Source organism: Papaver somniferum, chromosome 11 (assembly GCF_003573695.1).
Source record: "Papaver somniferum cultivar HN1 chromosome 11, ASM357369v1, whole genome shotgun sequence".
NCBI lineage: Eukaryota > Viridiplantae > Streptophyta > Magnoliopsida > Ranunculales > Papaveraceae > Papaver > Papaver somniferum.
Genome location: NC_039368.1, coordinates 135,839,419 through 135,862,545, shown reverse-complemented (window position 1 = coordinate 135,862,545; position 23,127 = coordinate 135,839,419). Strand labels below are relative to the sequence as shown.

Sequence of the window (23,127 nt, the reverse complement as noted above, 5' to 3'; positions counted from 1 at the left end):
CCGTTTATATTGAAACGCAATCATAAATTGCATCTAGAAGTAGTTATTAACTGCGTGAAGTCAAGAAGTAGTTATTAACTGCGTTTCTCTAAACACTATTATAAACTGCGTCCTCTTCAAAAAGCAGTTTAAAAACGCGTCTCGAAAACACGGTCTTTTAAAATGCGTTTAGTTAAATGCTTTTATAAACTACGTCTCACCTCTAGACGTATTATTAAATCACGTCCACTCGCACGCGGAATTTTAAACTGCGTTCAATTATAACGCTTTTATAAAACGCTTTTAAGATACAATGGGTTAATGATTACGTTTACATACACACCCATTTTTAAACTATGTTGTTTGTGAGAATTTGTTGTGCCACTACGCCGGCCAACGAAATTTCCAAACCAAATACCATATATGAGATAGCAATTTGGCAATATAGAACCTCAACACTGCCTGTATCTTGATCTGTCGAGTAACGCCTTAGCTGGAGAGTTTCCTAGATGGATAGGAAACATTCGAGGATTGTTTTTCCTCAATTTATCTAACAATGGTTTTCATTCAGCTATACCTATTGAGTTCAAGACAATTTCTTATTTAGAGGAGCTTGATCTTCACTCGAACAACTTCACCGGTGGATTAGACTACATCTTTGCGAAAACAAGTGATGGCGGTCATGGGTTCCGTCTTCTTGATCTTTCGGATAATATGTTTGCTGGTCCCGTTGATGAAGATATTGGAAACCTGAATGCGATACAGGCAGTTGAATCATTAATATTATCTAATAATCCTTTAGGAGGATCCATACCAAAATCCTTAGGGAAAATGTATAGCCTGAGGACTTTAAAGCTTGAAAATAACGGGTTAACGGGGACGATACCAGCTGAGCTAAGCAATGCCACATTGTTAACATCTATCATGCTATCAAATAACAACCTTACCGGTGGCATACCTTCAGGGGTGATCAACTTGACAAGTCTCAAAGAATTGGATGTGTCACATAACATGTTGACAGGGGAAATTCCTCCGCATAATGCAACAATTCCTGCAGCTTCTTTTGAGGGAAACGCTGGCCTGTGTGGCTCCCCACTTCCTCCTTGTAAGGATGCCTAATACAATAATGCGTGTTTGGCCTTTTCTGTTCTGATATAGGGGAAGTGTTGTATTTTACAGTTTTGAAGATGGAATAAATTTTTCTTTGCTTTAGCGTATGATAAGAGAAAGTGACTTTGGGTTCATCTTTATCTTGCATGCATATCATATTAAAGTGTCTGCACTCTATTTCCTTCTTTATACGTGATGAAAAGCCAGACATTAGACACCAAGATTGAAAGTGGGCTAGTGATCGACCAAATTATTATGTTTTCAGCCCAAATTTGTCTCATGGCTCAAAATTTTCTCTTTGATCTAAAGTGGTATTGAAAATTTGAGATCAAAATCGTCCTCGCATCACAAAACTTTGTGTCACGAAATTCTCATTGAAATTCCCGAAATCTTAAAATATCATATATATATGTAGGCGGGAACAGAAGTAGGGGTCAGATTTATCCCGATAGAAGTAAGAGTAACAATACAGTCTATAATGTTACGGCAGCAGGTATAGTAAGTAAAATTGTACGTAAAAAAAAGGGGATATGAAGTAAGCATAGCAGATACGGTCACCAAGTGGTCGATATTATACCCCCAGGACGAGAACTTCTTGTGTCCGAAGGAGAATCTATCAAGCTTGATCAGCCACTAACAAGTAATCCCAATGTGGGTGGATTTGGTCAGGGAGACGCAGAAATAGTACTTCAATCGCATAGGTTTGTTTTATTGTATCTTGTAAAGAAGAATTGAATATGCTGCTTCAAAGAGCGAGTTTACAAAAAAATGAGGTTATTTAGAAAGTACTAGATTAAAAAGGTTTGCATACACACCTAGTTGTTAAAATGGATTCCACTGGTAATTTCATAAAGATCTCATTATGGACTTGTTCAGGAAGATTTAACAACAAAGAAATTGATGCTTCTCTTTGCTTTAGTTCGGATGAAATGCTCATTTTTGCAAGATGAAACTGTTGGGGTTTTGTTCCGTATACAAAACTATATCGCCGAAATTGGACTTTAGGTGACAGTTTTTGAAGCTCAAACAGTGATCTAATGCTGTCAAAATCGTGGTTAAAGGGCATTTTCGGGTTTGGAACGTCTACAAGGTTTACTTGGATTAGGAAACTTGTATGACGGTTTGGTAGGGTGTTTTCCAAGTTTAGGGTTTCCTGATTAAGGTGGAAGACCATTCTTAGAAATTCTAAGACTTGAGGAGCAAGGATTTGTCTATTATATAAGAGGGCTTATATTGTGAGTAAAATTCCATTCTCTTGGAGAATCCTCTCTTTATGAGAGTGTTCGGGTCACAAACGTTGTGTCCTACAATGGTTGGTGATGGGGCAAAATCTATGTGAGAAGAGAGATTTGTAGAGAGAACGGGTATGAGAGAATTCGGGGTTTCCAGGGTTCATATGAGAGAAGCTAGAATTCATGATGTTCTTCGCGTTCTTGTCTAAAGTCGAAGCAACCATGGCGGTGGAAGTTTATGGAACAGCCTCATAAGAGTTATTTTGTAAAAAGGTCGTACGTTTAGTACCATTATTTTGTACCATCATAATCATAAGAGTTATTTTGCAAAAGGGTCGTACGTTTAGTACCTAATTAGGGTCTCGGTCGTAGAACATGCAATTGATGCATATATAGCTTATTTTATTATATTACAAAAAAAACTTGACCATTAGTTGACATGCGTCGACCGTTTAAATATTGCTAAAATTTATAGCTCTTTCATCCTTTTCTGTTTCTTCCCCTGTCAGCTTCCACCATTAATGAACTAAACAAATCATCATATGCAATCAACCTCAAATGCTCCCTCTATATCCTCCAACTTGGTCTATCCATTTTTCAGTGTTATTGACCAGAAACCCTCTTTATCTTTCTATACTATTGATTTAGTAGTGCAAGTTTGAAAATTCATTGTCTTGTAAAAAAAAAAGGATAACAACACTGATTTTGCGAAGAAAATCATTTACTCTAGAACTTTAGAAATATAATCGCATCAAACCCATGTAAGTCATTCACTAAGTTTTTGCTTTCAATGAACGATTAAGTTTTCTTTTTTGTCACTAAAATTGAATCAAAATCCAACTTTATGTGCTAGTTAGCCATTGAGGGTAATTGACTTTGTCGCAGTAGAATAGATTGAAAGACGCGATTCTTTTGAGATTGAAACTAGTTTACTAGTCTGCAGGTTGAAGAAGATGTGTGTAAATATGGAATTAACGTGTTTGAGGAAAATGTCACTATTATGGCCAGTTAAGTTTTAACTGGGTTAGCATATGATATTATTTAACCATTTCGTAAGGGTATTTTGGTAAAAAATCAGACAGTCAAAATCGGTCCGCGACCATAATGCATCAACTGCATGTTCTATGATCCGGACCTAATTAGATACAAAACATACGACCCTTTTACAAAATATCTCTAATAATAATCCCATGGATTTAGCATTCAGTACAACAAAACATGCTTTAGATAACACACAGTAGATCACACTTTGTGGAGGTCTATTATCTTTTTATGGCTATAACTTAGAGATCATAGATTTTATTGTATTTGTGATCTTAAATTTAAATAAATTACTTATTGTAATATGGAGAAAGAGGAAAAAGAGACACAAAGTAGAGAGGAAGAAGAAGGGAGAAATTGTATTCATCAATATAATAGACAAACATTAGAGCCTTTATTTATAGGGCTAGACACAAGGGCATCCCAATAATAAACGAGATTCACCCTAGATATTCTTAACATAATTACACGTTTATAACACTCCCCCCTGATGACATTGTTTCTAGGCTAATTGCATCGTTAAAACCTTGTCAGGAAATACAAAACCCGATCGAAAGGAAAAGAGTTCAATTGTGAGTAAACTTAGAATGGTGACATGCATATGTTGCCTCATTAAAACCTTGACAAGGAAAACCCAATGGGACAAAACCTTGACGAAGGAAAAAAAGTACAACGTGATAGTCCATTAAAATACCTTTATTATGATGCTCCCCCTGATAAGTAATTCAGTTGAATCTTGGCTTGCAAATCTTCGATTTGAGACTTCCCGATTTTGATGAACGAATTTATGCAGGAGACAACAATGCTTTCATTAAAATGTCGGATAGTTGATGAAGTCTTCTTTTGTGTTAGTCTTCTAACGGTAGTGTTCTCGAGTTTTCATGCTTCTTCAAATACATTGAGGACTTGCTTCTTGGATTCTATCTTCTCGAAGATGATTTGCAGAAATAGTTGATGTAGTTCCTTCAACAAAGTTCCAATACGCATTTACAGTACCACAGGTGTACAAAATTTGTAGTCATACCTTATATGAATCAAAATGATAACCAAATTCATAGGAGATAGTTATGTTGATGTGGTCTAACAAATTTAAATGACCTGGTTAATGGTGGGAATCTACCAAATAACCAAAATTAATACAACTCCCCCTTGGATGACCACCATGTTGAATTAAATTGCCTCACTAAAACCTTTCCAGTAAAAACCCAATGGAAAAAAAATTCTGGACGAAGCAAAAAGAGCATAATTTCAGCATTTTGAATAAAAATTCATCGTCTATGAAATGTTGCCTCGTTAAAACCTTGTCAGAAAAACCACATGGGCAAAACCTGAAATGAAGGGAAAAGAGTACATTTTTTGACGATTTATGGATGGTAACCCAACTATATGAGTATTACAAAAACAAGCATCAAATTCATAACTAGTCTATATCAAAAGACGAGTTTAAGCTAGCATAATTTTAACTGCAGATTTAAAATAGAATTTATGCTGCTAAAGCGTGGATTTTGATATTTTTAAGGACTCCTCAAGAGACCTATAAAGTTGATATCATCAACTAATTAATTCAGATTCTTTATTTAGTACCAAATTTATAAAAAAAAAAACATATAAATAGGATTGTTAAACCTGATATAATCGAGTCAGGTAGCTGCCTATAATTTGAATCCTATAAGGATTACAAATTCATATATGTTCTCCAACCACATACGAGTCCTTCAGGGACTACCACACCACATGTATCATATAAAGAGAACAATTATTGAACCAATCCTAGGGTTTGAGAATAAATAAACAAATAAAACCCTCAAATCGTTTTTACAACGAATATATTTCTCGTATAACAACGCAATATGACTACACCAACCTGTAATTAATAGGCTTGGCATTTTTAAGGTGTTAAGTCTTGGATCCAAAATTACGTTAATCGAGAAATCAATCCACTCTAATGTGGATTGTATGCCAACCAATCACATATGTCGATTTTCGGTAGCTACTTTATATGAATATTCGACAACATATTAATGACGATCCTACACAATTCTCAAGTGTACACATATCTTGAAAAAAAAAAATTCAAAGAATTGCTGGTACCAGCGCCCGCAGGCAATATAATCTCATATAATCTCCCCATCTTCCAGTGAGGAAATATGAACTATGAGAATGTGGATCTTTTTGGTAGACTCTATTGGAGCACTATCTGTAGCTTCTTATAAATGCTACAATTTTTATAGATGTAACTGGATTTGCCTTTTCAAGAGGCATAAGCTTATTAAAAGCATAATAAAATATTTTCGCGCCTTGTTTGAGATGACATCCTTTTTCGATTTGATCATGATATGTGAAAAATTTATATAACTATTAATTAATGAGCACAACAATATGGTAATGTATAGCTCCCCATGATTATGGCGGAAATATTTTCATCTCACGTATGAAAACAAGTTTCTTAAAGTATTATCTGATTAATTCGAGACATATACTTTATTATAAAATATGTCTTTTGACATTAAAAAAATATATAGTCGTGATAGACATACATATTTAGGATCAACCATGATTGCTTTTGGAACAAAAATAAATAAATAAAAATTATATGCTAAATCCAAAGGCATTGGAAATATGCAAACAAATCTCCAATAACTTCCTGACCTCAAGGACCAACGAGATAATGATTTAGATTGAAGTGATAGACACTTTCTTTATCAAAAGAAAATTAAATCAAGATCAATATAATCACTAGAAGGACTAACGACATTGTCTAACAATCCGGGTGCGCACCCTTTGATTTTTAGTGTCCAATTTCAATTACAAGTTGAACTATTTCAAATTTTGGAGATTTACCATGAGGGGGAAAAATGCTCAATATCCCTTAAGAATGCAACAATTCTTCTTGGTTTTTTCAATTGTTAATATCATAATAACGATATTTTATATATCCCTTAAGGATCGATAGGGAAAAAAATCAATTTATATGATTCTTTTTAAGAAGATAAAGAGATCATTTTCGTTGTTAAGGAATCCATGCTTTCCCGTAAGAAAAAGAAAACAATGGTTTATTAGTAGAAAAATAAAACCATGATTGATAAAGGTTTGTTTAGATGATTATCGTCAAACTGGCTAAAATTTCTTTCTTAGAATGCCAATGTTAACATCTCCTGTTGAATTAATGGAAAAAACCAATATCGGTTAGTATATATCATACACCAAAATTGCATCGACAAAAGAAAAAAATGTCGACTTAGTCATCGCATAGGAAAAAGTAGGAAATACCATATGGTCCTAGGAATAATATTTTAGAGAGGGTCTAGTCCAATTGACCCAGTCAACTGTCTGTTTGGTCCTATTTGGTAATATAAATTATAGTTTGGTCCTAAAAATAATTGTTTGGTCCTAGGCTGATGTCATGGATGATGTAAATGTCACCTTGTAGTGGCATAAATACCCTTTTGGATAAGGACCATATATATAGTCAAAAGGTAAGAGAGATGGAATCATTTTCAGATTTACTTTCTCTCTCATCTTCTTTTCTTTTCTTTTCCAGATCTATTTTTTTCTCTGTTTTTTTCTTTTGTGAAACAAGAAACAGAGATGAAGATGTAAACGAAAGATTGAATATGTAAACGATTTTCTAGGGTTTTCTTCATCGTTTTTTGTTGATGGTGCTACTGTTGAAGATGTAAACGATTTTTCTAGGGTTTTCTTCATCGTTTCTGCTGGTGTTAATGTTGAAGATGTGAATGATTTTTCAAGATTTTGATCTGCTACTGTAAACGATGAAGATCTGTTGTTTTGAAGACGACGATGAACTGTTGTTGCTGCTGATGATGGAGAGGATGAAGATGATGAAGATGAGTTGTTGTTGCTGATGAAGAAGATGAAGATGACGGAGTTCATTTCAGGAATGAAGTCTGTACTTCGTACTTCAGCCCGAAATGGTTGATGTGAGTTTTCCACCTCTCTACTCTCCCAACCCTTTGGGAATGCTTCAAGACTGGCTCTATGGGTACCCTTGTGAGGACTTTGATCTTGTGGGTTTGGAAATAAGTCCGTAATTTTTGTGATGCATAAAATAATGCCAATATCAATTTTTCGATCTTAGGGTAATTTCTTTCTTCGGAGTTCAAGGTTTTACTCACGTAGAATATGGGTTTTTCTACTCCTCCGTCGTTCCTGAGTAGGACTGCACTAATAACATTTTGTGTGGAGGCGAGACAGAGTAACAACTCCTCTCTTGGTTCCGGCTTTTGCAGGATTGATAACTTGATTAGGTGTTCTTTTATGCCCTTCAAAGCTTCCTCACACTCTTGTGTCCACGCGAATTTCTCTCCCTTCTTTAAAATGTCAAAGAAGTGTTTACATTTATCAGATGACCGCGAGATGAACCTTCCAAGTGCCGCGAGCTGCCCATTTAATTTTTGCACATCTTTTACGGTAGCTGGTGATGGCATTTCTAGTATCGCATGTACTTTTGTAGGATCCACCTCTATACCTTTTAGAGAAACTATATGGCCGAAGAACTTCGCTGAATCTACCCCGAAAATGCACTTCAATGGATTGACTTTCATCTTGTATCTCCTCATCTGATCGAAGATCTCTTTTAGGTCTTCCACATGATCTCCGGAGTCTTTGGTTTTGACCAACATGTCATATACATAAACTTCCAACGTTGTGTGTACCCATTTTGCGAATACTTTTTCCACCATTCGCTGGTATGTGGCCCCTGCAATTTTCAATTTGAATGCATTCTCGTGTAGCAGTACAGCCCTCTAGGAGCGAAGAAAGTCGTGTGCTCCTGGTCTTCTTCGGCCAAAGGTATTTGATTGTATCCACAATATCCATCCATAGATGATAACCTTTTGTACCCGGACGCTGCTTCCACCATCTGAGGGATATTTGGTAAAGGGAAACTATCCTTGGGACAAGCGGTATTTAGATCACTGAAATCAATACAGATTCTTATGCCATTGTTCTTCTTTGGTACAATTACCATATTCGCAACACAATCTGGATATTTCGCTGGATTTATGATGCATGCCTTCATCATCTTCTGAAGTTCCTTGTCAATTTGCTCATGATAGGTCGTCGTTATCTTCCTTATCCGTTGTCTTACTGGCTTGATTCTTGGGTCTAATTTCAACCGATGGCACGCAACACGGGATCAATGCCTGGCATTTCCTCCATGCTCCACGCAAATATTTCTCCATATTTTGTTAATAGTTCCACCAACCTCCTTTCTTCTTCCATCTCCATCTTCGTCCCAATTTTTATGATTTTTGGTTCTTCTTTAGTTCCTAGATTTACAACTTTCGTCGGTTCGACTGCGGCGAAATTCAAGATTGGCTCTCCCAACGGGGTTGTTTTTTTTATGGGCTTTTCGGGTTCTCCCTCCTTTTCTGGTACCTCGCTAGGTATTTCCCACCCTTCTTTAGCCTTTGCCAGGTATACCCGTAATTCGTCATTCTTCTTCAGCTCCAGTACCTTCCTCTTCCGTTCCTTCTTCCTTTTCACTTTATTCTCGTAAAGATCGATATCTTTCTTGTTGCATCTATCGGCTTCTTCGCCGCTTCCTCGTATTTCGCCGATTCCACTTGGCATAGGGAACCGTATCATTTGGTGATAAGTGGACGCAACTCTTTTTATTCCATGCATCCATGGTCTACCTATAAGAGCGTTATATGGCGATTCCACATCTACCACGCATAGAGTAACCTTTTTTTCCAACTCTCCTGCATATATTTTCAAGCATATCTCGCCTTTTGGCCTTGTCGCCACTCCGTTGAATCCATACAACGTATACGTAGAAGGTAACAAGTCAGAATCCTCGTACCCCAGAGCTCTAAAGGTATGGTAGAAGAGGACGTCTACTGAGCTACCCATGTTTATCAAGACTTTGTCCACCGCCCAAGTCATCTCCTTATTTTGCTGGCCCCCTTCCTGGGATGCAATCATGGCCATAGCTAGGCTAATGAATAGTGAATTCATATGTTGAATTTCTCCTTTTGGTACGTCCTTCGTCGAAAAGGATATTTCTCTCCTTTGCCAGCCTTCTAATGGTTCTTCCTTCGGGGAATTCATTATCTCATTACCTTCGCAATCCACCTTGTACACCCTTGAGAGTACGTTATCTTCAAAATCTTGGAAACTTTCCCTGAAATGTGCTATGAAATTACAACTTAATCATCTAATTTATCGGATTAGTTTTGCATGCTTGTTGTGACAAGTAATCATCGGTACCTCCTTTTGGTCAATGTAGTGCGCAAGTTTCCCTTGTCCGATAAGCCGGTGTATGATCTTCCTAACACTTCTATAACTGTTGGTACGGTGCCCGTGAAAACGATGATACCTGAAAAATTCATGACTCTTGCTTCCCGGGACTAGTTCTCTCCCCAGATTTGGTGGTGCCGGTATCTCCTAGGTTAATATCACCTCCTCCCATACCTTCTCTATAGTTGTGTTAAGTTCTGGAAGTTTTAAATCCGTCCAAGCCATCGACTCTTGTCCGATCTGCCGTTTGATCTTCAGCTTATGCCTCTCTCCTCCGTCTCCTCGTGGATCCTTTCGCCTGGATCCTCCCTTCTCTTCGTCGCCTTTTTGTGAACTTCCCACCTGCATCCTTAAGCTTCGTAGCTCGCATAAGATCTCATGGTCTATGGTTCTCCTTCTTATTTCATCAATGTTCACTTCTGTCTTGACACGTTTGCTTTCTTCCTCACGTTTCCTCTCTTCCTCGTACCTTAGCTCGCGATTTTCCCGTCTCTCCTTTTCTAACAGTCTCTTTAAGTCTCTTTCTCTATGGTACCCTTCTAACAACTTCATCATCCCTTGTTCATATATCTCTTGATTTCTTTCGCACTGGATATGCCTTTGAGATGACGTCGTGATCTCCTCCGCTTCATTGTTTCCTTCCCACATGACCTCATCAGTCATTTCTCGTTCGCGTTCCTCATGCATCATCTGGTAATCTTCCTCCTGATTAGGGGTTTCACCCAGTTCTTCAGATACCTCATCCTCCTCGTCATCGTTTGCCTCAGCCTTTTCTCGGTTCATTTCCTTCTCCGCAGTAGTCCCGACTTTCACAATCTGACTAGGTTTCTCCACAGTCCCGGCTTTCTCTTTCGATATGCGTTTCCCTTGTATCATGGTCCTTCGTCTTTCATCCTTTACCAATATATCGTCCTTTACCTCCTGATCCCGAGCCTCCAATCGTTTACTCCTTCTCAACACCATTGTGATTTCGGTTGCCTCACCTTTCCCTTCATCGTTTACCTCGTTCCGAAAACCGTCCTTTTATCCACCTATTTGCTAGTCTTTCCGCTTAATCCTCAGATCTCGAATCAGCCCTCTCAGATCTTTGGTTTCCGCCTCTTTGGTGCAAACTCATCTTCTCTCCCTACTCTTTAGATGAGGATAGATCCCCAATCTAAGATCCCTGTTTCTGGACGCCAAAATGTGATTACTAGAAATCCAGCAACACACCCAAATGGAAAGTAAGTAAGATCTAAGACATGATAAACACAAGAACTTAAGTTTATTTATTAATCTCAAGCGAAATACAAGCTACACTCGAAAGTTATTAGGAAACCCTAATCCCTTCTCCAAGCCTATGAATTACAAGGAAACCCTAATTCTCTATCTCCTATTCTAGACCTTTCCCTCTCCAAAAGATCTCTTCATTTACATTGCCCCAAGGTCTCTATTTATAGCCTCCAACAACCCTAATGGTATACAGCCCACATTATCTCGCCGGGGTTACTTTATAATTCGCCTGGAGCATATTCCATAAAGTTTTCCCCCACCTTTCGTTGACTTCACGCAGTCTTTTCGGGACACCTGTCCTATTTCTTGCTCGATAATTCATCAACTTCGTGGGGGTAGCTTTTCTTTCAAGCCAAGTCACATTATTTCGTGGTCATTTTGTAATGGACATATGATTCCTTTCGCGCTTTACGTCCCCTTTGGCGAGTTATCTCGTCCCAAACTTTACTTCGCTGCCGTGCAAATAAGGATAATTCTGACTTGATTTGATAAGTCCCTGACGACGAATCTCGGGGCTTGAAGTAAGATCTTTTCACCAAATTCCCGCGTCTTCCTAAGGCCACGTGTCGGCTTACACTTTGGTAACTACAAGTTGGATCAGAAAACTGGACTTGAGCAGATAAATATCTAACCAAAAAATAGAATTGGCATCCTAACACATTGTGATTGCTTAACATAACGATCGGATCAATGATTCTGTGTGTAGGTCGAGAGTTTGATAAATTGTATTTTCAAAGATGGAGGAAGTACCAAGAATACAAGAAGTTGAAGAAGAAGAAGAATTAGAAAGAGGGGAAAACAACTCATGGGTTGCAAATGTAGACATGCTTCTCAGGTAATTGAAATTCTACTTGCGGATTTTTGTTAATTTTCATACTTTCGGTTGTTTGAATTACCAGTTACTTAGTTACTTTTGATTGAAGGAAAAGAGTTGAATGAGAATAGGTTTCCAATTTATTATTCTTTCTCGTGATCTGTTCTTTTAAGTTGCAGATGGGGAACAAGTGCTCAAAAGTCTAACAAGGATGTTTGGAAGGGGAGATATGTTTATCCACAAGGTTATCAACTTAATATTCTTGTGAATGTGAGTTTGCATAGGGCTTCCTCTAGGTAAAATCGTTTCTGCTTTTATATAGGTCCTGGAGTGATTTTTGCAGGGTTATTAAATTCATTTTGATAATTTTAATAACATGATTTTAATTGCTTGTTCTGTCAAGGTCCGTACAACTCTAGACGCAACCGTGGATTTGCATTTGTTAACTATTATAACAATGCTTGTGCTGACTATTCGAGGGAGAAGCTGTCAAGGCCTAAATTTAAGCTAGACAAGAATGCTCCAATTGCAAAGTGGGCAGACCTTAAGCATTCTGATACTTCGTCTTCCTCTCAAGTATTTTTTTTCCTTTTCCGAGGTTAAGATATTCTGATATAGGTGTAAACATGGGAATTTGACAATATGGGTGTGCCCCATAGCAAAGAGATGTTTTTGTATAGTAAAGCTCATATTGTAAGGAGGTTGTCCACTTGAGGTACACCTTAAGCCAACTTCTCCTATAAAAGGAGGTTTTCCAAGAAGAAAGAGACTGAGCGACTAGAATATCCTAGAAGAGAGAAAAAGAATTCTCCATAGAGTTGTATTGTGTACTACCCTGTAATAATATTTAGATGTTTACATTTGGCGACTTCACTGGGGACTAATCTTCAGTACCATCGTCTCCTACCCTACCCGTAAAATATCTAACTACTCCTACCTTGCTTCGGAAAATCTTCAATACCAACATCGGCTAATACCCTACTACTGTAATAATAAGTTATCACATATGTTCCCTTTTTAATCTTAATTGTGTTAAATAGTATCACATCGCCTAGGGTAAACCTAGGATCCATGCTTAATAAGTCATGGGAAACCCTAACCTTGCAAGCCGGTTTTCGAGGTTAGTTAGGCCCATGGATTTCTAAGATGGTATCAGAGCCAGGCCCCTCTCAACACTACCCGTGTGTCCGTGGTTTCCGTACCACTCTGTATCCCCGCCAGTGTGCGTCCGTGGTTTCTGTACCACTCCGTATCCCCGCCAGTGTGTGTCTGTGACTTCCGTGCCACTCCGTCAGGTGTATCCCTAATCGTTGAGGGGGGGTGTTAAATAGTACCACATCGTCTAGGGCAACCTAGGATCCATGCTTAAAAAGTCATGGACAACCCTAACCTTGCAAGCCGGTTTTCGAGGTTAGTTAGGCCCATGGATTTCTAAGAAATTGCATCAGAACGACCAACACTTCAGCAAATTAGGCCATTAAATGAACCCAAAAAACCAAGAGAATATAAATTCTTAGATTTAAATGGGTGATTTAACAGAACAGATCCATCACATGATAAAGATGGTGCCATAATGATGAAATTGAAGCATAATCAATAGGCAAAGAGTAAGTAATAAGGGGATTAGGTGGCGAGGAATCACTAAACAAGATTTTAGGGTTGGACTTGCTTTGATTAGTACGATTAACATGACCCTGTCCGCTATTAACTTCACCACCAACCCCATGAATACCTAAATTAGAGTAACTAAACATGCATCGAGATTAATTGATAAGCAAATTGGGTTTAACAGTACATCCAGATTTCTACACATGTATAAGTAAGGGTGCACATGAACCGAGCCGGACCGACGGACCGAACCGGAACCGATGGAACCGTATCTGATTTTGGACCGAACCGAGGTACAAGGTACAAGTACCGGTCCCAAAAATAGGAACCGAGCTCTGGGAGTACAGGTACACGGTCCAACACATGAACCGTCCCGTACCGGACCGAAGTCCCGAATAATTGTGACCGTTAGATTTAGGGGATAAGGGATCTGTCTCAGCCATTGGATTAATAGGGGGTATATAAGCTCACTGTGAGAAGGAGAAGAAATTCTTAGGGTTTCAGTTCCCTTAATTTTTTCTCGCCTCTTCTCAGTACTTCTCCCTGAGAAGGAGAAGAAATTCTCCCCTTCTTCTGATCTTCATCTTCTCTGTTAACCTTCAATCAAACGATTAAAAGTTCAAACCGTATTACTTCGTCTGTCTCTTCGTTTTTAATTCCGGTGTGAAGAAAATTAGAAGAACAATTCCGGTGGTAAGTAATTTTTAATTTTTTGATTTTAATTTTTGTATGCATGTCTGTGAATCACTGAATCTGTGATTGAGATTAACGGATTGTTGTTTTCTTTAGCGAGTAGCGGCTTAAAGGATTTTCTTCATCTCCCACCAAACCTTCATAGCGAGTAGCGGCTTAAAGGATTCACTGCAATCACCGTAAGATCTTTTTCTTCTTCATATGGATGTTGTTTCTTTTACACTTATGAAACTAAATCTATGCTTTTAGTGTTCTGTCACATTTTTGGATGATTTTTTTTGCTTTTAGATCTTTGATTCATGAGCAGTGGTTTAGCCGTGAAGATGGAAATGCTATTCTAAAGCTAGGGTTACCTAAAAATTTCTGTAATAGACTAATAGTTTTTTTTAGTTTTGTGAATGCTGATAAAATGTTAACATGGGTGTTGAATTTGACTCTGAGTATTTAGTTTACCATTCTTTTGATTGAGTTAGTTTAAAGGCTATTTTAAAATGTTTTTTAATTACTGAGAGGACGAATCTGTGGTATTGTTTGTTGAATCATAATCTTTTTAACTAACCTAAATTTGTTTAGTTAGGTTTTTAGATTGTGTCTTGGTTTAGCTAGAGTGATCTGAAAGAGACTTTCCCATGTATATTATATGCTTCTGTTTGGATTAAAATCATATGTATGACTCACTTCTCAGACGCCTGAAAACAACATTTTGGAGTTGTTATCCCTATACGATGATTATTCCATCTCCGCAGATAACGTTGCAGATTTAAAGTTTCTGTTAATTATAATTTGATGATATATAGAAGGTGATAATAGCTCATTAGAAACAGGTTCACTGTACAGTTTCTTCTCTAATTTCTGCGAGAGAGTTTATTACATGTATCATCGATTTGTCTTATCATTCTCTATGGATATAAGTGATGCAGTCACCGGCATCTTCTGCAACTACGCGATGACATAGGTCCTAGAAAGGTAAAGTTGTCTCTGTAACTGAATTTATTTAGTATTTATTTGCTTATTATTTGTTGGCTGTTTCCTTCATTGGCCTCTGCGAATTAACATTACATATTTATACTGTTTGATAACTAAACTACTTAAGTTAAATATTTTCCTAGGTATTTGTCCATTGCTGCAAACTATGTCCAAAAATTTCAATTTCTCTATAACCCACTAATGTACTATGTATGCCCATTGGAGTCATTTATGTCTTCCTCACTCTACTTCAAGGTGAACCATACATGTTTGTACAACCACCCAAATGAGAAATAAAAAAACAGGTAACTCCATTACTTATTACATGTAATTCTGGAAATGTGTTGTCTATTATAATTCTAATTCCACTGGAATTGTAACAAGGATCTATTGAACTTTGTGTTTATTGTTGCATGTTTGCAAATTTTGCATTCTTAAGTATTGTTAATTTTTTTTGTACTTTTGTATAGAATGCAATAGATGTGATGAGGTAATATTGATGGTTAAGGGTGTCATTATTCCAAACTTTTTTTCTCTTAATTTAAAGGGAAAATACATGAAGAAGAAAAAATTTTCTGTGTAATTTTAGCATTCAGAGTTTATTTTGTAATTCAAGATATTGATCTCCCAAAAACTCTCTTACAGGATCTACTGGGCTCACTTTGGATAATATAGTCTTATATGCATTTGATTATCTTAGAGATTTGGAGTTTGACTAAGCAATTGTATCCATTTTCTTCATCCAGGTAATACTGTATAGCTTTCCATTTTTGTTGAAATTCGGATCTTAATAGTCAGCATTGAGATCCAATAGACAGTTAATTTGCAGAAACATTTTCAGGCTTATTTTAACTGAAAAGTGCAACTGACTTGGATACATTCAAATTATACATGTTGATTAGTGTATGTTGTTGCGCATAGGTGATAACTCGGCCTGAATAAAGAGAGTCTGAACTGTAGTTAACTCTCCAATCTTTTCTCCAAGTCTGCAAAACAATGAAACACTTATGCTTATGCAGTTATGCTTAGAACAATGTTTTTAATATTTATGAACTTTTATATGTATGAAGTATGATACAATGTCTTTATTTCCTTTGAGGTCTTCATTTTATGCAGTCATGCTTTATGCATTTATGCTTCAGTTGAGTTCTTATTTCATTTCTTGTTTGATTTCATTTCTTGTTTCATTTATTGTTTCATTTCTTGTTTCATTTCAGTCATAAGCTGGCATGGATGCATCAAGTCAAGCTCATGAAACAGCTACTCCTACACCTACAACTGCTACACCTACCACTGCCACAGATACAGTTGTTGGATCCTCAATGCAACCAACAAATGAAGCAGCACAGCCAGAGACAGCAGCAGTAGATGTAGAAGCTACTTCTACTCAAAAGGGTGGTAGTAAGATAACTTCTAACGTTTGGAATTATTTCAAGAGGTTAAATGTTCAAGATGCTGCATGCAATTACTGCAAGAAGGTGATAAAGGCTCATACTGGAAAGAATGGTACAAGTGGAATGTGGAAGCACTTCAACAGATGCAAGCAGAATCCTAACAAGCCAAAGCCAAAAGGACAACAAACTCTGACATTAAATCCTGCAGCACTGGGTGAGGATGAAGGTCAGTTAGTCTGTACTAATTTCAGTCAGGATAAATGTAAAATGGCAGTTGTTGAATTTATTATAATTGATGAGATGTCATTTAGAGCAGTTGAGGGTGAAGGTTTTAGGAGAATGATGCATGTCTTAGAGCCTAGATTTGTTGTGCCAAGTAGAATGACTATTTATAGATGTTTATTAGACATGTATGTATTAGAGAAAGAAAAGTTGAAAATTACTTCAAGTCAACCAAGCAGAGGGTTAGTTTGACAACAGACACATGGACTTCACCAAACAATTTCAACTACATCTGTGTAACAGTTCACTTTATTGATCAGCAGTGGAAGTATCAAAAGAGAATTATTATGTTTTGTGAGGTTAGTGGTCACAAAGGAATTGACATTGGTGAGATGTTAGAGAAGTGTTTGTCAGACTGGGAGCTTAAAGATGTGTTTACTGTCACTTTGGATAATGTGAGTGCCAACAAGGTAGCAATGGATTATTTGAAGACTAGTATTGTTTCAAAGACAGGGGCAGAAGAGAGAGCTAAGTACTTGCATGTAAGTATATGTATATGAATATGAGTCATATGACTTATTTATTTATTTTACTTTCTACTTATTTATTAAAATATCTAATACTTGTTTGAATTCACCTTTTCAGGTAAGGTGTGCAGCTCATGTACTTGCACTTGTGGTAAAAGATGCTGTGAGGGTCTACAACAAATCAATTGCAAGAATCAGGTCAGTTGTCAAGTATATAAAAGGTTCTCCATCTAGGTTGGCTAAGCTTAAGCGTTGTGCAAAATTAGTTGGAATAGAGTCTAAGGTAACATTGATATTAGATGTTAAGACTAGGTGGAACAGCCATTCTTGAGCTACACTAAGATGCAGCTGCAGAAGTGTTTGAAAAAGCATTTATTAGGTTAGAAAGGTATGACAAGGAATATCGGCAGTTGTTTTATTACCCAAAACAGAGTGAGAAAGATCTACCTGATGCTAATGATTTTGATATTGATGTTAATGTTGGTGAAGAAGAAGAAGAATTTAGTGAAGAAGAACAAGAAGAAGTTGAGGTGACAGGGAAGAAGAAGGCACAAAAAGAAGAAGAAGGTAGTAGTGAGGAAACCTGCTCCATGTGAAGAGGACTGGATCTTTGCCAGAGGACCTTGTCAAATGTTTGAAAGTATTCTTTGATGCCACTGTTGCATTTTCAGCCTCGACTAAGGTAACAACAAACACTTTCTTATGGCAATTAGTTATCATATATGAGCAACTAGTTGAGTTTAGAGATAATGTAGATGAAGATCCTTTTATTGCTACTATGGCTGGAAAAATGTTTAAGAAGTATAACAAATATTGGGGTGATTATGCAAATGAACCCTACAATCTTTTTTGCCATGTTGTTAGATCCTAGAGAGAAAGAAAAAGGACTACAATTTGCTCTTGATCTCTTGTATGGGAAGATTCTTCTAAGGTTGAATCTGTTATGAAGCTTGTTAAGTTGGATTTTAAGATTCTATTTGAAGAATATAAGGATGTTTATTCAGTTCATGAGGAGTCAAGTAGTTCTATCCAGGGACAAGCCAAAGCAGTGGTAAGTAAACCAGTGACAGGGCCAAGTCGTATGAAAGAGTTGATGTCAAGGAGTAAGAGGTTCAAGAAAGGCCCAAATGATGATGAGGGAAAAACAGAGTTGGATAAATATTACATTGACGAGTATGAACAAGGTGAAGGAGAAGATGATGAGGAGGAGTTTGACTTATTGGGTTGGTGGAAGACCAACAGTACAAAGTATAAGATACTTGGACATATGGCTAAGGACATATTAGCCATTCCTGTGTCTTCTGTTGCCTCTGAGTCTGCTTTTAGCACAGGAAAGCGAGTCTTAAGTCCTTGTAGAAGCTCTTTATCTACAAGGACAGTTGAGGCATTGCTTTGCACACAAAGCTGGCTAAGGAAGCCAATACAACTTGATCTTCTATCTGATTACATACCAGATGATGATGTTGAAATTGAAGAAGGTAACATATTACATTATATTGTGTTTGGCAGTAATAGATATAGTCTAATGGTTACTAACTGCTATTATTTTTTTTTTGCAGCGTTACTTGGTCCTATCAACAATGATGACACCACAAGTGTTGCTGACATGGATTAGAAGATCAATATTCAAGGCTACTACAGCACTGCTAGACTGCTAGTTGTTCTTTTATCAGATTTTCTCATTTTCAAGACTTAGTGTGTGTCTGTGACTACTGCTACTTCTTTTTTAAGATTTCAAGACATTGTTTGTTTGGTTTGCTATTAATATTGCTACTTATAAGTTGTTGCTTTGAGATATTGAAAAATAGGTAAAAAAGTAAAAAACATGGCAGTAGGTTTCTGTTTTTTTTTCCCCTGAAATGGAACCGGAACCGGTACCGGTACCGAGCGGAACCGGCCGGTCCAGAATGGAACCGGAACCGAGGTACTCGGTACCGGGACCGGTCCATTTTTTTGGTACCGAAGGGTGTAAGGTACAGGTACTCGGTCTCGGCAAGAACCGAGCCGAACCGTACCGTGTGCACACTTATGTATAAGTCTATAAGAGATGTCTTACATTGATTCATGAGTTCAGATTAAAGATAGTAGAGACGCCAACAAAAAAACAAAATGTTGATGGCGATTGATTATTTTGTTTCTCCCACATAAACCAAATTACCAAAAATACACTTTGACTAAAAGAACCCATCAGGATTCATATATCTCGTCGTCGGTTTAGATGGTGGGGAGAGATGAGTATGACGTGTGTGGTTAGTTAATAGGGATACTTCGGTACGAGTGAGGAAATTTTATTGACCAATTCCTAGTCTGTGAGTTAAATACATTTTTGCTCTCCCTCTAACAAAAATCTTGCCCCTACTAATCCTGGTAATGCCCTCTAGCAATCGTGTAGAAAAAAGCACAAGAAAAACAACAAATGGAAAACCGAAGCAAGCCCAAAACAAAAACTAAACACAACCATCTGTCCATCTGGAATGAGCATTGTCAGGAAACTAAACTCTAACCTAAGCATATATTACAAGGTATAAAATCAAAATTACACCACTTGACCACGATTCAAATAAACACCCTTTTTAGCAAAGAAGTACACTGAGAAATTGATTTCTTGAAAAACATGTCTGAACTTAATTAATGGACTGAAGACTGCTGCAAATCTTCTTGCACCACCTCCGATATATCCAAGGCAATTTGTTCTCTACAAAAGCAGAGATTGCAGAAGAAGAATCAGATTGAATAATGACTTGAAGTTTATTGTTACTAATAGCCCTTTTTAGAGCACAAACAGTAGCCATAATCTCAGCAATAAAGTTGGTAGGGAACACCAATTCTACCAGACTCTACGATAATGAAATCACCATTATGACTTCTCACTGCAAAGCCGTAACCTGAGATCCCTGGATTACCGTGGAAGCACTATGACAGCATAACAAAGTTGCAGGAAAGTTGGGAAGACTGAAGAAACATTCAATTATCCGTATCTCCTTCATTTTCGTACAAGCTATAATCAAAGGTTTCCGGGATGCGCAAATCATAAGGTGAATATCACGTATCTCCTTAAGTCTTAACTTCAGAATCGGGAACGATCTGAAGTATCTTCCACTTAGTCTTCTCACTGTCGCACACATGATTTTTTAAGCAACAATGACAGTGTAAGCAGCAATGAACCATATCACTGCTCGAACAAGACTCTTTTTAAAGTTCTGTCAGTTTAAACTCTGAAGTTACATGGATTCATAGTTGTTGTGATTGTTAAATGATGAGATCTTAAAGCCTCCTCCCCGACAGCACCTATTCATCTGGAAATAGTAAACTGAATTCATAGAGTTATAATCACATGAAACAAGAATACAACAGGGAAAATAAAAAAGGAGGAAAACTCAATAAAAATTGTAAATGGTACATCTTGTAAATGATACCAGAATAATTCCACCTGTTTGCAAATGTTTTATAGCATGATTTCGTCAATTGCATCATGCCAACGACAAAACTGAGTACACGGATTTTTACTAATTGAAACACTGACCTTACTGACTCAACTGTTCTTATATTTATTTTATAGGTTTATACTCATATGTAAGTGTGCTAAACATACACATTTGTTCTCAACTTGCTATAGGAATCACATTGACCACATAATGCAACAGCAAGCGCAAATGTTAAAGCAAGAAAATAGCTAAGCAACAGAAAGTTACAAAGAGGAGCAAACAAGAAAAAAAAGAAAATATTTAAGGGGAAAATATTTTAATAACAACTGAGCAGCCTTAGGAAATTCAGTGGTAACGAGAATTTGGATTTTCAGCACGAACTTAAAAATATCTAAAGTCAATCAAAAAATTCCACAGAATTGTGACAACAATTAATGAAGAGAAGTCACACTGCTGGAAGGTTTTCTTAGAGAAATAGAGATGTTATGAGGCTGTGAGGTAGACACAAAGAGAGGCAGAGGTGGATCAAAATTGACATGGGAGGAAGCAATGTTGAAGGATGAGATATATCCAACGCGCTGGCTTCAGGCAGGAACGCAGTGGAAGTCAGCAATACACATACCAGAACCATGAGCTATCTAGGGAGTATGGTTTAAGATTTGGGTTCATCTCTAGCCTACCCCAAGTTCCTAACTTGTTTGGGACTAAAGGCTTGGTTGTTTCTGTAGAGATGCTATAAGGCTCATTTGTGGGTCACGTTACACAGAAGCTAAGTGTACCTGGGTATGTTCTTCTAATTCATACGACTTAGGACAAAGCACGTTCTTCTAGAGCTAGTTCCACATAAACATATAAGCTTAACCGTTAGGTGGTCAGTACATGAAGAATAACTTAAGTTTCTTGATTTTCCTGATCATAAAGCAGAAAAATTAAATAATATCTGGATAAAAATTTTAGGAACATCCTTCAAAGGCGGGCCGCGCATTAGGAGCATTGTATAATGGCAACTGCAAGATGAAACTTAGCTTATAGAAAGATAACTCTCTTTATTGATGTTTAGAAAATCTCTCAAAACTAAACACAAGCTTTAATCTTGCTCATATGATCAACCACAACTTTGGTGATCATATATATATATATATAACTATGAATTCCTTTTCCTAATCCTATTACCTTATTACATGTCTTTCCTTTTCTTGGAACTAGATGACTTCTAATTCCCTTAGGATTACATCAATTTCCTAATCTTATCCTAACCAACTTGTTAGAGATTATCTTAGGCTTAATGTTGAAGTTTATCCAACATTGTAAACACGAAACAAAATTGAAATGGACAAAAGGTTCGGTGTGGTAAGCTCTCAATTTATGGCAATGCTTCCCATTCAACAGTGTCAGAAACCCACACAAGTCTTAAGTTACCCACTCACTGGCTATAACACCTAAAGCTACCAATAAAGGAAGGATAATGAATATGCTGTACATGTTGATGATATCTAAGGGTCTCTTTCAAGTGATTTTTTTTTGTTACTAGAGCTTGAATCATTTCAGTCAATTGTAAGGATGGTAAAAGATGCATGTCATTGGGATATGTAGAACATACAGGATATTTCACCAGAACGTTCCACAATATATACGCTCAAGGTACTCGAGATAAAATCACACGTAGAAATCGGCAAACTTAAAGATATATAAGATAAACAACTAACTCAGGTCATTTTGACAACAGTTGTGGTGCTGCTGGTGCATTCTTGCGGACTAAAAATATAATGAAATGAAATAGTAATAAAATGCATAACATATTAACATGTGATCATCTTACCTTAACCATGGTCGCTGGGGATTCGTCACGATCCCATCTGTCATCAGTTCCTCCACATAAGTACCAGAACCAAGTGAGACAATGCTCTCCACATAACTCTCTAGATTATCACCAGTTTTACCAGCCAGCACCGATCTAACTCTTTCATTTATTTGATCACATAAAAGCAAATGTGTGGGACAATAATGCACTAGAACTTCCCCGTTGTCAAAACTCCACAGCGGATGCCAATCTGTAATTAAGTTCCAGCTCCGGGGTAGTAGGACTCTGGTTATGGTAAATTTTTTGATCCAAGATTCTTTTACCCATACTCCTTCATTACCCATACATCGACTTTAGCTAACTGCCAAACAAGAGCTATACAAATGCAGTCTCCCCACACTCCCAAATACAAATCCCACTGAAAATCTGAAGGTCGCACAGTAATATTTTCAGGTAGCGGCATATCTATCATTAACTCATTGCTAATATCGAAAGAGTCTATAACTTCGGATGAGGTTTCTTGTGCAGCGATCCTTCCAAACCAATGAAGAGCACCACTAAAAAACACACCATTAGATCTTAAACGAGAAGAAATGGAGTATTTAACAGTACCGTGAACACTACTCCACGAATTTGATCTCATTGTATAAACATCAATTTTGGAGACACGATTTTTCAAACAACGTGATATAATTACCAGCTTGTAATCATCAATGTTGGTATCACAATGCCTCCAAAATTCAGTCCCAATCAGACTCTTAGAGTCATGGTTAATGAGT

The 23,127-nt window shown here is 37.2% G+C and overlaps 2 protein-coding genes across 2 annotated transcripts; one reads left to right on the top strand and one right to left on the bottom strand.

The window, feature by feature from the left end:
• The first annotated feature begins 292 nt into the window (after positions 1 to 292).
• Positions 293 to 1,098, top strand: LOC113325247 (putative receptor like protein 25). Its single transcript, XM_026573452.1, has 2 exons — positions 293 to 296; positions 551 to 1,098. Exons 1-2 carry the CDS (start codon positions 293 to 295, stop codon positions 1,096 to 1,098), a joined length of 552 nt encoding a protein of 183 aa, XP_026429237.1.
• A 19,606-nt stretch (positions 1,099 to 20,704) lies between these two features.
• LOC113325246 (F-box protein CPR1-like) lies at positions 20,705 to 22,991 on the bottom strand. Its single transcript, XM_026573451.1, has 3 exons — positions 22,672 to 22,991; positions 22,367 to 22,507; positions 20,705 to 20,795 (listed from the first exon to the last, which is right to left on the bottom strand). Exons 1-3 carry the CDS (start codon positions 22,989 to 22,991, stop codon positions 20,705 to 20,707), a joined length of 552 nt encoding a protein of 183 aa, XP_026429236.1.
• Between the last annotated feature and the right edge of the window lie 136 nt (positions 22,992 to 23,127).

Excerpts from the sequence above, each read along its gene's own strand:
- LOC113325246 (XM_026573451.1), bottom strand. The coding sequence starts at position 22,991 with ATGAGATCAAATTCGTGGAGTAGTGTTCACGGTACTGTTAAATACTCC. Across the intron at positions 22,508-22,671 it reads TGGGTAATGAAGGAGTATGG|AGTTAGATCGGTGCTGGCTG; the intron begins GTAAAAGAATCT and ends AATAAATGAAAG. Across the intron at positions 20,796-22,366 it reads CCCCAGCGACCATGGTTAAG|CTATTTTCTTGCTTTAACAT; the intron begins GTAAGATGATCA and ends TCTGTTGCTTAG.